General features: G+C 58.0%; 1 protein-coding gene across 3 annotated transcripts in view; it reads left to right on the top strand.

Annotated features, from left to right (window-relative positions):
* UNC5A (unc-5 netrin receptor A) overlaps nucleotides 1-13689 on the top strand; it is a 63064-nt gene that overhangs the window by 34858 nt on the left and 14517 nt on the right. For all 3 annotated transcript variants that reach the window (XM_060006777.1, XM_060006778.1, XM_060006776.1), the window contains exon 2: nucleotides 11639-11860. In XM_060006777.1, coding sequence (XP_059862760.1) covers nucleotides 11639-11860 — 222 coding nt within the window. The remainder of the gene's footprint in view (nucleotides 1-11638; nucleotides 11861-13689) is intronic.

Genomic DNA, 13689 nt, shown 5'->3' with positions numbered 1-13689 from the left:
GCTACATCGGGTGTGCAGGGGGGTGTGGGGTGTATGGGGAACCGACCTTTACCCTGCGGTCAGTGGGAACCGTTGCAGGGCTTGAAGGGTGGGATCAGATTTTCTTTCTAGAAATAGCACTGTGGTGGCATTGTTGATGGTACCAAAGCCGGGAGGTGGTCCCAGGAGGACAAGTTTCGGGGGCTGGAGGTGGGGGGTAGCCCCCAAAGTGCAAGAGAGGAGGGAGTGGGTGGGAGAGAGGCTGGGGGGGGATAGAATAGTGGATGGTGAGGAGGTGAGAAGGCCCAGCAGCTCTGAGACTCCTGCTGAGTGTCAGCTCTGGGAGCAGGAAGTTTGGGGGAGCTCCCGAGCGCAGCCTGGGAAGTGCCCGGGGTGAGGTTGTGGGGCACCCAGAGGCAGGGAAAATGTCGGATGCAGCTCAGCTGCGAGGGGGGATGAGGGGCCCTAGCTGGCGAGCAGGAGCTTGTGGGAAGGTGAGGAGCTATGGAAACAGGGGCCCCAGGAGAGGGCAGAGCACAACCAAGCTGCTGCGTGGACAAGGACAGGGGAGGAGCTGCGGTTGCTCCTGGCCGCCACCACTGCTGGTAGGAGTTGGATCTGGTACGGAGTTTTCCTGTAGGTCCTGTAGGTGACCTGTGGCTACAGGGTCACCATCCTAGTGAGGGCATCAGCCGCTCTGGCCAGATTTAGCCCAGAGGAGAGTGAGCAGTGCTGGTGTGCACGTGTGTTCCCAGGGGACTTGGTGTGTGTGCCCACAAATGCCCGAGCACTGGTGTGGCGAGCGTAATTCTGGGACACTGTGTCCCGGACTTCCCAGGTGGGGCTGTGGCCACTGGACGCTCCATAGGGCAGGGACATGAGTCTGGCTTGGGCACTGCTGTGTGGCTCGTGTCCAGCACATTTGCTGAACCAGTGTGACCTGGTTAAGGGCGTGGGACACAGTAGTCAGCCTGGGTAGGAATCCACCACTCACCACTTACTTCACCTGTCCCCACCTCAGTTTCTTCTGGAAGTTGGAGGTTTAAAATAGTTTGGCTCCTAGAATTGTCATGAGGGCCAAATGAGACAATCCATGTAAAGTTCGCCACTATTATCATGGTATGACTGTGTATGGGTGTATGCATGCGTGAGCATGTGTGCACATGTGCACGTGTGTGTGTGAGCCTGTGTGCCTGTGCTCGTGCTGGCTGGGGTTGTGGGCAGTGTCTCCCACCGGCCGAGGGCAGATCACTGGGTGGCCTCCCTCTGGGTGGCCCCCCTTTTGTCTCTGGGCTCCATCCCGGGAGGAGGGGTGCGACTGCCTTGCCCTGTGCACCCTGAGCTGAGCCCAGCCGGGGAGCAGAGCTGCCGCTCCTGGACCACCCCTGGCCCCTGCTCAGGCCGGGCTCACGCTAAACCAGTGAAATATGAAATGCCAGCATATCCAGGACAGGGTCCTTAATTAAATTAATTGCTGGCAACATTGTAAAAGTGCTGATGGGGTCATAAACGGTGCCTGAGCAGTGTTGTTCATCATCCCCTTGGACTTGTGGGGGCCACACCTGGGCTGGGAGCAGGGATAGCTGTGCCAGGCTGAGACACCAGGGAGCTCTGCAGCCACCAGGGCCTCCGGCGGGCAGGCCGGCCACGGGAGAGGGAAATGGGAGCATGGGGGGCAGCTTGTCTTAAGGGTGCATGTGTGGAACAGTTGCACCATCCTTACTTAGCCTGTGTATTTACCTGGTGAAGGATGGAAATGGGGAGGGATGCCTTGGGAGCTGGCAAGGGGTGGTGGGGAGAGGGAAGTGTCCTCCAGCCTCCTGGCCACTCAGAATTACCCTCGATACAAGGCAACCTGAAAATCTTGCCCAGCCCGGCCGCTGATCACTATGTGACCTTGAGCAACTTCTTTCCCTCTCTGAGCCCCAGTTTTCTCATTAGGAAGGCAGGCAGACCCTCTCCCTGCCTGCCTGCCTCCCCCGTGTTCCCAGTGCCCTTCTGGCCACCCTCCCACGGCCTCCCACCCTGCAGGGAACTGTGCCAGGGATCCTTTTATGTCTCTTTCAGCTGGAGCTGCCACAGGCCCTGGCAGGGCTCAGGGCTTGCGTGATGATCTCCTGCCGAGCAGTGGTGAGGGGGCTGGGCCAGCACCCACCTGCCCGCCTCTTCCAGGTGAAAAGTGGAGGAAGCCTGCCGTGCACACACACACCACCACCAGAAACACCCACAGCACACACACTGCACCAGCAGAAGATTCCAAAGCAGGAAAAAGCCTTCCTTCCCTGGTTCTCTCTGGGCTGTGCGACCACATAATTACCCTGGATTCCATTCTATTTAATTGCAGCTTATTAAATTCTAACCAGCCAATTATCAGCCACAATTACAGCTTAATTCAGGGACACAATAGCTATTTTATCGTTTGTTAATCAAATGCTTATTTAAGCCTCAGCTTTATTAACTATTTCTCTGGTCCAAAGCAAGGCCCTGTGGCCAGAAGGGGACCTGGGAGGGGTTCCCTGGAGGCCTGTCCCCCCCATCAAGCACTCTCTCCCTGGGCATCCTGATAGTTTCTAAGTCCCCTTCACTGGTGGGTTTAGGGGCTCTTAGCAGTGGCAGGAGTGTGGCGCCCAGTGTGGGCTCTGGGCATAGAGTTGGAAGACCGAGTTTGTTCATTCATGAATTCAGCACATGTTTATCAAACACCTACTATGCGCCAGGCCTGGGACTATAGCTGAGAACAAGACAAGCTGCTGTCATGACACGTTTCAGGGGAAGGGGACCTAGACAATAACCAGCAAACAAGTACACAAACAAGATGACTTCACATAGCGGTGAGTGCTATGAGGAAAATAGACTGGGAAAGGGAGGCATTGCTGAGTTAGAAGGGCCTACTTCAGGGACTTCCCTGGCGGTCCAGTGGTTAAGACTCCACACTTCCACTGTAGGGGTATGGGTTTGATCCCTGGTCAGGGAAATAAAATCCCGCAAGCCACTTGGCACGGTCAAAAAAAAAAAAAAACACACAAAAGAAGGGCCTACTTCAGACACGGCAGTCAAGGAGGGCCTGTTGGAGGAAAGAAAGTTGAAGCTGAGACCTGAGGGTTTAGAGGGGGCCAGCTGTGGAAGAGCAGGGGACAGCATATTGTAGGCAGAGCAAGTGCAAAAGCCCTGGGGTGGGATGAGCTTGGAGGATTTTAGAAGCAGAGAAGGGTCAGCAGGTAAGCCAAGTGAGCAAGGGGTGGTGTGGTGGGTGGGGCCAGACCTTGGTCCAGGAAAGGCCCATAACTCCTGCCCTAGGCTGGCCTGGGCCAGGAGGCGTGGAGAGCATACCTGCCCTCTGTGTCTGTGTGACCTTAGGCAAGTCGTGAGCTTCATGTTCCTTGTCTGTGAAATGAGGGACGGGTAGAAGTCACCTGAGTGCAGATGCCAGAGGACAAGCCACACGGGTGAGGTGGCAGCGTGCCCAGCCCCAACCGCCTTGTTCTTTGCAGTTCAGCCTGTCTGCATGTCCTCCTCGTGACGCCTGTGTCTGTCCTTGTGACCAAGCCCCTGGAGCCCACTGGGGAAGAGGGTGACTTTCCTCCGATCTTGGGGAGGTGGTTGCCGCTTCTGTGACATTTTCGTGCACATGTTACCATAGAAACCGGAGTGCCGCTCACGTCTGTGTGTGAGCACGGGTCAGGGGAGCAGCCCTCCCTTCCAAGGGACACTGTGAGGGGCTGTCACCCCACCTTGCCACCTCCACCTCCTGCGTGCTCCCCGACAGGAGGGCCTGCAGTAGACCCGTCCCTTCCCTCCCAGAAGTCCTGAGACGTTTGGAGCAACAGCCAGGGAGACAAATGACTGAGGGATGGACCATGGGGCCAGGAAGCGAAAGAAGAGAAGCACTGGTGGACGCCTGGAGGCCCTGGGCAGGATGTCGTTCCTGACCCACCTCATCCTGGGGCTGGGTCAGTGCTATTTGCCCCAAATGAGGAAACTGAGGCTCAAGAAACAAGGGACAGCATAGGAGTCTGCAGCAGTCGGTGAGCCTCGGAAGCAGCTGGTGGGCAGAGCAGAGTTTTTTACATGATGGATTTGGAAGAATTCTGGGGCGCACCCCCCAGCTTGCTCTGGCTCCAGGCAGGTCCACACCTCTGAGTTGCCACCTGGAACCTCAGGGTTCTTCGTGTAGCCCCCAGATCTGTCGTCTTGGGGCCTCCTGCCCACCATTCCTCCACCCCGCCGCTGTCTGTGTGTCTCCAACAGCAAATGCAGATTTCAACCCTGCTTATCAGAACCTCCTAGTGAAGCTCCCTCATCATTTTTTTTGTTAGTTTTGGCTGCGTTGGGTCTTCGTTGCGGCGGGCGGGCTTTCTCTAGTTGCGGTGAGTGGGGGCTACTCTTTGTTGTGGTGCGCGGGCTTCTCATTGCAGTGGCTTCTCTTGTTGCAGAGCACGGGCTCTAGGCGCACAGGCTTCAGGAGTTGTGGCTCGCAGGCTCTAGAGCGCAGGCCCAGTAGTTGTGCCGCAAGGGCTTAGTTGCTACGTGGCATGTGGGATATTCCCAGACCAGGGCTCGAACCCATGTCCCCTGCATTGGCAGGCGGACTCTTAACCACTACGCCACCAGGGAAGGCCCACATTTTAAAAATAATAATGAAGCCGTCTCAGGCCACAGGGGTGTAGATGGGCAGGAAGGCACAAATCCCCATTCCTCTGTGTGTCTGCACCCCCTCTGTCCCCCACCATTGTGGCCATGGCTCCCAGCCCCCTCTGTCTCCCCTCAACCCTGCACATGAGCCTCTCCACAGTCCCCTTGGTCCACCTCCCCACGGTCCAGCACGGGTGTTTCTAGAATTGATTGATTGCTTGATTGGAAGGTAAACAGAGCTGGCTCCCAGCCAAGCTTGAGTGTGTGTCCCCCTCTTTCAGCCCTCCTTTCTGGGCTCTGGTCCCAGTCAAGGTAATGATATTCAACCTTCATTCAACAAACACTCGCTGGACACTCACTATGTATCAGTCCCTGGCTAGGCTCTGGGGATGCTCAAGGGTTGGGAGAGACGTCACCATTCAGTCCCTGCCCTCAAGGCACTGACAGTTTGCATGGGGAGACAGATTCATAAATGGTGACCATATGATGTGGGAGGTACTGAGGTGAGTTCGGCCAGGGGCTGTGGGAGCTCAGGGGAGGTGTAGCCAGCTCTGTCTGGGGGTCAGGGAAGGCTTCCTGGGGGAGGGGGTGTTTGAGCAGGCCTTGAAGGACAAGTAGAAGTCACCCAGGCAGAGAGCAGATGGGGGGCGTAGATCAACGCAATGAAAGGATCCTCATTCCAGCTAGCTTTAGGCAAAGAAAGGAATCCAGGGGTAGCTCTGCCTTCTGGCTTCTTGGGATCCCAGGCTTTCAACACAGCGAGGAGTCAACCTCTTTCTTCCCTGGTTGTCTCCATTCTCCAAGCCCCTGCTTCAGACCCGTGGATGGCCTCCCCTTTCACTTGGCCTCCTATGGCCTGCAAAGCCTTCAGGACTGGCCCAGCAGAAAGAGAGGTTCTCTCTTCCCAGCAGCCCAACCCAAATCCCGAAGTCCCATCTATGGGGATGGGGTGACCTTCCTGTCTGGGAACTAGTCAGTGTAGTATACCTACCTCTGGAGCCAGAGATGGGGTCAGCCCACCAGGACCGAATGACTGTATGGACTGAGTAGTGTGAGGGCCAGGCATTCCCTGCAGAAAAGCGGGTACTGTTAGCCAGACGCGGGAGGGAGGCAGGGTCCCAGAGTATGCACAAGCCTTTGCAGAATTGCAAGTAGTCTAGATGCCATCCTACATACTTGAAGGGAGGCTCTAGAGGCAAGGCCAGGTAACAGGTCAGGCCCTGGGCCAGTAGAGCCTCGAATGCCAGGTGAAGGGCGTGGTGCGCCATCCTGTGGACTCTCCTCTCCCCGCCTGGGCCTGTGGAGCAGGACACCCAGGCCCCAAGCGGACCGACCAAATGCACATCTCCAGGCCAGGGAGCCAGGGAGACTGGGATCATAGGTGCCCAGGGGTGAGGGGGTGCAATGCTGGGTGGACAGCCAGGAAGAGAAAGACAGAGGCTGCCAGGCCCCCAGCCCCCTCTCTCTCCTCCACCCCACTTCAACTCCAGAACATTTCTCAGGGAAGTAGCGAAAGCAGGGGCTTGCTGCCCCTCCCCTTTGCCATTGACACAGACCGGGGCTGTTGGAGGGATAAAAAGGAGCCCCTGTCAAGCCCCTGTCAAGCTATGGACAGGGGCTTGGCACAGCTGTTCTTGAGAAGCAGTGCTCACTACTCCCAGCTGAGTGAGGCCAGATGACACCCTGCCCCCAGCGCTCCTACCCTGCTCTGTGAGACTGAGTCCTCACTCAGAAAACACGAGTTCATTAATAGCTTGATTAATCACACCTCATATTTTCATGGTGCTTTGAAAAATAGAACATTTGAAAGCACTTTCACACCCACCCTGGGCCTCAGAGTTACACGAGTAGGCCTTATCATCCCAGGCTGCAGGTGAGAAAAGAGGGGCTCAACCTCAGAGCAGCAGCATGTTGGGGGATGGCGGAGGGCAGGCTGGAGCACAGAGCCTCTCCCTGCCCACAACTCTGCCTGTGGGCCTCTCTGAGCTCTCGCTGGGTCTCCCTGCAGGACAAGAGTGAAGGGGGCAACCCTTAGGCAAATCTTCTGAAGTTCAAGGGAAAAAAGGGGGTGGTCATTCAGTCACTCAACAAACACTCCATCAGTATCCAGGTCAGACCTGGGCTCCTGCTCCGAGTAAGTTCACAGCCTAGTGGAGGAGGCAGCGTGCCCAGTCCTGAATATGGCATGTACCCTGGAGGAAGGCTTAGGGGACAGCATGGGCACAGGGGCAAAGTGACAAAGAGTATGGATCCAAGAAGGCCTCCTGGAGGAGGTGGCTTGTTGGCTGAGACTGGATGTCTGGGTGGGAGTTCCCATGGGAACTCATGGGACAGGCCTACCATGGTCCACTCCACAGAATGCCTCCCCATCCGATTCTCCACTGCCACCCCTGCCTCCCTCCACCCATTCCTCACGCAGGGAGATCTCAGCATTCCTCTGCACACAGCCCCCCAGATGCTCCTCACCCCTTCCCAATAAAACTCCAAGATCAGGCCGCTGCTCCCTCTCTGACTCACCTCCTGCTTGTCTCCCCTGCACTCCCTCTGCCCTGGCCACCCTCCTCGCTGTCCTCACAACAAACCCGGCTGCTTCCTGTCTGACAGCCTCTGCTGTTCCCTCCTCCTAAAATGCTTTTTCTCCTGGCCTTGGCCCTCAGGGGTCTACTTAGACATCACCTCAACAGAGGAACCTGCCCCAAGCCCTCTTCCCCTCTAGAGCCCTTGCACCCACACCCTTTACGAAATAGCACCCCTTTTTACCTGCTTCAGAACACTTGGCAACTTCTGAATCCTCTATTTTCTTTTGCTTCTCCGTTTTGAATGAAAGTGTTTGAGAGCAGAGGATGTGTCTGTCTTGCTCACTGCAAAATCCCAGAACAGTTCCTGGCACTCAATAAGTATTCACTGAATGAATGCAAGAATGAGTGAATGAATACATTTCCGGTCATAAGAGCACCATGAGAGGGGAAGGAGAAGGTAGCATTTGTCCCAGGCTCAGCTCTGGCCAAGGCCCATTACCCAGGGGTCTCTTATCCCCCTCTAGCTCCCAGCCTCCCTACACAGACACACACAGACACACAGACACACACACACACACACACACACACACACACACACACACCCTCTCTCTCTCTCTCTCACATACACACACACACACACACACTCTTACACACGACGTGGTCTCCCTTGCTATCCCTAAGAAGACACTGTAGGTGGGAACTGCTAGGATTGGGGCTCCCACCCTTCATGGGCAGCCAGAGCAGGGGTGCCGGCTGGGGCTGATTGGGCAGCCAGTGCCCTCCTGAGACAGGCGGGGGCCAGCTGGCCAGCCCCAAGGCTCACTGGGAATGGGGTTCCCACTTCAAGCCCTGAGCGTCCATACAGCCCCATCGGCAGTTCTCAGTGACCAAGTTCTCAGGGATCTGCTAGTAAATGAAAGAAGTCTTCTAACTGAATTCCAAGAGGGCAGCTGGGCAAGTAAGAGAGACTTGGCGAGGCTGTGGCGGACGGAGCTTCTGGCGACCTGGAGGGTGGAGTTCGGGATACAGCAGGGCCTGTGTGGCCAGCGGGCCCTGCCCCTGCCTGCTCCCCCACAGCCCCAGTGCATCTGCTTTGCAAAGCCTTCCTCCCATGCTCATCACCTCACAGCCAGAAGGGAGCAGAAGTAGGCACCCAAATCCAAGTCCCCATTCGCCAACACCAGCTCTAGGCAGCCTCGAGCTGGGCAGGCCGCAGCCACGTGCTTGCTTCACCTGTGATAAGAGCTATAGAACCAGAGAGGACAGGTCCTAGATGCAGAGGGGGCAAAATGGCATGTGTGGTTTCCTGAGAGAGTGAGGTGGGGGAGTCCTCTTTCAGAAGAAGTGACGATAGAACTGGGCCCTGAGGAGAAGGTAGGAAAGTGCCGGCAGGGAGAAATGGGGCATTAGGGAGTGGTGGTGACTGCAGTGAACTAGAGTCCGTGCCCTTTTGAAAACATCATATATCATTTGACACTGAGCATGCACTGCTTGCTGTTGTCTTTGATAGACAAGTACAGGGTTTCATGTCAAAGGGAAAGATAGCTCATGCTAGTGGCCTGTGACGTGGAGAGGGAGAGACCCAAGGCTCTCACTGTGCTTTAGTCCAAGTGAGAGACCTAACTGGGATGGTGAGGGGGGTGGGCAGATTGCAGGTGCCGACCACAAGGGTGGAGGTCATGTAGTGGGCGAAGGGGCCAGAGGGAGGGGAAGCCAGCTCTGGCCACCCAGGAAGCTTCCAGCAGCCCCAAGAGGGGCTGAATTTACCCCCACCCATGGCCTTAGAGTGTCCTTGCCAGCGGTCATAACTGCAGCCTGGAGGGGGCCCCTGGGTCCACCCAATAAATGCCCCCCCAGGGGGATGGGGAGGGGAGACCATGCCAGCGTGGCGTGGCGGAGGCCCAGGAGAAGTGAGCTATGTCCTTTATTGGTCACAGTACATTTATTTTTCATTAGCAGTTAAATGCAGACATGAGGGATTGTGCTGGGTTCAGCAGGCGGCTGACACGAGCAGTGCTTGGCGCGGTGATCGATAGGGAAGTCGGGGGGGTCCATGTGCCCTCTCCCTGCCCATACCCCCAGCTGGGACCCCTGCCTACCCAGCTCCCAGCCAGTAATCAGACACAGGCCATCGCACTGAGCCTCTGTGAGGCGAGGCGTGGGCAGGCCTGGAGGCTGACACTGAGGTCTCGCATGCCCTTCTGGAGCCTGTGATGCCTGCCCCCAGCCCCCTGTGGGCCCTGCTCAGGGGTCAAGCTTAGCCCTCCTCTGTGCAGCCCTGGGGTCTGCAAAGATCCCGTGGCTTCCCCAGGAAGTGTCTAGAGAGGCTCCTGGACCTACCAGGCCCACACTTGGGAGCCCACCCTTCTCCAGACCTTGGGAGGTCTGAGCCCAGCTCAGCCTTGCCCCGGCTGAGCCCGCTGCCTGGGTCAGGGCGGCTGAGTGACAAGTGAATGTCATAAAAAAGGGTCAGGATGTGGGCCCCCCAGAGTCCAGGGCTGGAGCTGTGGGGCTGGGTAAGTGACTTCTCCCTCAGGCCTCAGATTCCTCATCTGTAAGATGACTAGATGGCTCCTCCCCTCTGCCTGCATCCCCACCTTCCTCAGCCTAAAACAGAGACCCAAGGACTGGCAGAGCCCCATGGAAGTGGTTCAGGATGGGGCAGGGCGGGACAAGGGGAGCTTGTCTTCCCAACTGCAAGTGTGGTTCCCTGGCAGCTTAGCCTTCATTACGGAGCAGCAGAAAGTGCAGGGGGTAGGGGGGAGAGAGGCTGAGGAGAGGCCAGGGCGGGAGGAGGAGGGGTGGATGAGCCTACTGCTGCAGACACTGAGGGCAAGACACCTGCTGGTTCTGTGCCTCAGTTTCCTCATCAGTCCCCACCCCTGAAGAGATTGCTAGGAGAGTTACTGAAGGAGCATTGTCAGTGCAAAAGCACTGGGTACGGATAGCAGCCAACAGTTTCCGAGCACTGTGCCTTTTTTCACTTCATCCTCATGAGAGCCCTAAGAATTGGGTACCATCCCCCATTTTGCAGGCAAGGAAACAAGCAGGGGTTAACTGAAGTCACACCAGGTTTCTCAGCCTCTGCAGACATTCCCAGCTCACCCACCCGGTGCCTACAGGACCAGGCACAGATCCCCTCCCCCAAATCACAGTCTTGGGGTGGAGAGGGCAGACTCCCACATTGGAAGGAGAGGGTCCCTGTGCAAGCAAGAGAGAAGGGGCAGCGTGGGTGCCCCCTGGGCCCGAGGAGCCAGGCCTCCCTGTTAGAAGCCCTCCATGGGTTTTGGGCTGCCCGTAAGGAGGTAGTGGAGCCAGGAGGCCGACTGCGTGAGGCACCTCCAGACTCCCCCACGGGGCAGACAGGACCTCCATAGATGTCATAGACAACAAAATGGGTAACCTGCCTAAGGTCACCACTTGCAGGGAGCAGATGGGTCTCTGAAGCCCAAGCTTTTCCCTCTTTATGTCCAGAGTCCCCTGTTGGCTGTGAGTGTGTGTTGGGGGAAATCACTGCAGCCCTGAGAGAGGCCAGGCCGTCAGGGTCCTGTTTGGTGGGTGTGGAGGCTGAGGGTGCCCCGACTCTCCATCCTCCCACTCCCCCACCAACCCCGCCCCTCCCCACCCTCTCAAGGGTCCTGCCGGTGGAGCAGACGGTCAGACTGCTCTGGGGTGTTACCTCCACCAAAGCCTCAGAGCCAATTACCTGTGTAATTAGCAACAAGTGACTTGTGAGATGGCTGTGGTTTGCAGTTAAAATTAGGAGGAAACCCATATTCTGGTCTCCTTGAAGGGTGGGACATGGGCCGGGCCCCTGAAGCTCCCAGACACACCCTCCTGGCTCCCACCCTCCCCGGGACCCACCCAGCAGCCCAGGCTCACCCCAAGTTGCCCCTCCTGGGGGCCTCTCCTGTAGCACTGCCACCAACACCCCTCACATCTGCACTCGTCACAGCCTCCTCCCCTCCTTCACTCACTTGGTATTTTCTCAGCACCTACTACATGCAGGGGCCAGGAATGGGGAGCAACCCGGAAGCAGCCCCCGAGGCAGCCAGGGCACCAGAGGAAGGGACTCCTGCCCTCCCTAGCCCCAGGCTGCCCAGGGCCCTCTCCCTCCCTCCCTCTCTTCCCCCAACCCCCCCCCCCCCACTCCCCACCCCTCTGCTCCACCACCCCCCGCCCGGGGCCTTCCAGGGCAGTGGGCTGCCTCACCAGATCCCTAAACTTCTACCAGCGTGGTAATGAGCCCTGACCACTGCTGTGTGCTGGCACTTCCGTATTTGTCTCCACAGGGGGCTGCTTCTTCCCCTATTTTATGGAAGGGGACACTGAAGTTTAAGGGAGGCATTCAGCAGCCCAGCCTGCTGGGCTGGAAGTGGCAGAGCCTGGCCCCACTGGCTGCCTCCTCTTGGCTCGGTCCCAGCCCCTGAACAGGCAGGTAGCCCCGGGAGGGCCCCACAAGTCCAGCAGAGGCCCCAGCTCACCTGCCCCCTTTGCTTCTGCTGCAGGGGCCCAGCAGAGTGCCACAGTGGCCAACCCGGTGCCCGGCTCTAACCCAGACCTGCTTCCCCACTTCCTGGTGGAGCCTGAGGACGTGTACATCGTCAAGAACAAGCCGGTACTGCTGGTGTGCAAGGCCATGCCCGCCACGCAAATCTTCTTCAAGTGCAACGGGGAGTGGGTGCGCCAGGTGGACCACGTGATCGAGCGCAGCATGGATGGGAGCAGTGGTGAGACCAGGCTGGGGTGCCAGGCGGGGTCACTCGAAGGGGGAGCGAGTCTCAGACTCAGAGGCAATGGAGGCCCAGAGAGGGGCCTGCCATTGCCCCTGCTGCACGCCTGTGAGCCGAGGCCAGGGTGAAACTAACCACTCTGTGTGCACCACCCCAGGTCCCCAGGAGAGGCAGGACTCCCACACCTGGGACCCACTGTGTACACACCAAGGCCTTCCCTGGGAGGCCCACCCTCACAAGACTTCATCACTTGGTGGGGGAGTGAGTAAAAGGGAAGCCCCCCAAAATGCCCCAGGGAGCTCTGTGGGTTGGGGGGGCGGGACCCTGCCACTGCATCTGAGCCCAGGCAGACCCAGAGGCAGCCTGGCAAGTGGTGCCAGCAGAGAAAGGTTTGAAAAGAGTGGATCCCAGATGATGGAAGAGATCACGGACCTCACATTCCGTGATTGTTTTCTTTGTGCATCTGTTGGTTCATTCGTTGGTCCGTTCGTTGGCACGTTCCCTGAGCACCCACCCACCCTTGAGCCGGAGACACAGCCCCACGGAGATGGGGGCAGCACAGTGACCTCTCATTGAGTTCTGGGATCTGTGGCTGCCCAGGGAGGCTCCTCGGGGAAGGTGACATGTAAACCTGGTCAGGGCGAGAAGAGGAGAAGGGCGTCCCAGGCACCCCCAGAAAGGGACACAGCACAAGCAAAACCCTGGAGGCAGATGGGCCGGCGTGCGGGTCGAGGCTTAGCAGGGAGTGTGTGGAGTGTGTGCAGCGGGCAGTGGTGCCATCCAGGAGCCTCACCCGTCCGGCTCTGGAGTGAGGTCACAGTCCTATGGGATTTCAAGCTACCGAGTGACATGACCAGAGCTATGGGTGACACTCGGAGCCAGTGTGGGGGGCTGACAGGAGAGGCAGACCCAAGAAGTGCCCCTTCTGTGGGACACCTCATTCCCCACCTCCAGCCCTGGCCTTAGGCAGTAGGCAATGGGGATGGGGGCAGAGAGCCATTGTTTGGGTTCCCATGCTCCCCGAGAGCAGGCCTGGCAGAGCTAACAGCCTCTCCTCCTCGCTAACTGGACCCCAGTTAAGCTCATTTCTTACCCCTTTGCCTTGATGCTTTGTGGCGCCCACACACATGATGAGCCCTCAGGTTAAGTCCTGAGCCCCTTGCCACTGAGGCTCAGCCAGCCTGAGACATACAGCCCACAGACCCTGTGCCCAGTACGGCCACTTGAGTGAGGCCTGAGTCACAGGGGCAAGCAGGTGGCACCCAGAACAGCTCACACTGATGCCAAGGGCAGGCAGGGGACCACAGGCCCAGAGGGGTGGCCCATGCTCCTGGTGGGAGGGACTGGGCAGCGCAGGAAGGATTCCCGGAGTGGGGGTGGGGTGGGGTGATAACATCCAACCTCGGTCTTAAAACCAGCTGGAATGACTGTTTATCAGGCCAAAGGACAAATGCAGGGAATGGGAGGCTGGCCAGAGGCCCAGGTTTGGAGTGGCAGAAGTGGGGGTCGAGGGGGTGGTCGGCAAGACGAGGAAGCTGCAGCCACACTTGCACTGTGGGAAGCTGGTGCCAGGCAGAGGGAGACTGGAGGAGGGGGCCCTGCCCTGGTGAACTCTGAAGCTCTCACAAGAACCCAGATGTGAGCAGACGAGCCCTGAGTTTCATCAGCGTGTGATTTAGTCCTCAGAGCCAACCTGTCCTATTACAGATGGCTCTGACTCATCCAGGGCTCCAACCAGGCATTCTGGTCCACAGAAGTCACGCCCCATCCTCCCCTGCCAGGGTCACCAGGTGCTGGTCTTCTTCCCCCCAAGTGTCAGCCCCCTA

The sequence above is a fragment of the Delphinus delphis genome, chromosome 3 (assembly GCF_949987515.2).
Source record: "Delphinus delphis chromosome 3, mDelDel1.2, whole genome shotgun sequence".
In the NCBI taxonomy this organism is placed as follows: domain Eukaryota; kingdom Metazoa; phylum Chordata; class Mammalia; order Artiodactyla; family Delphinidae; genus Delphinus; species Delphinus delphis.
The sequence above is the reverse complement of the archived record's forward strand: the minus strand, read 5'-3'. Positions and strand labels throughout refer to the sequence as shown.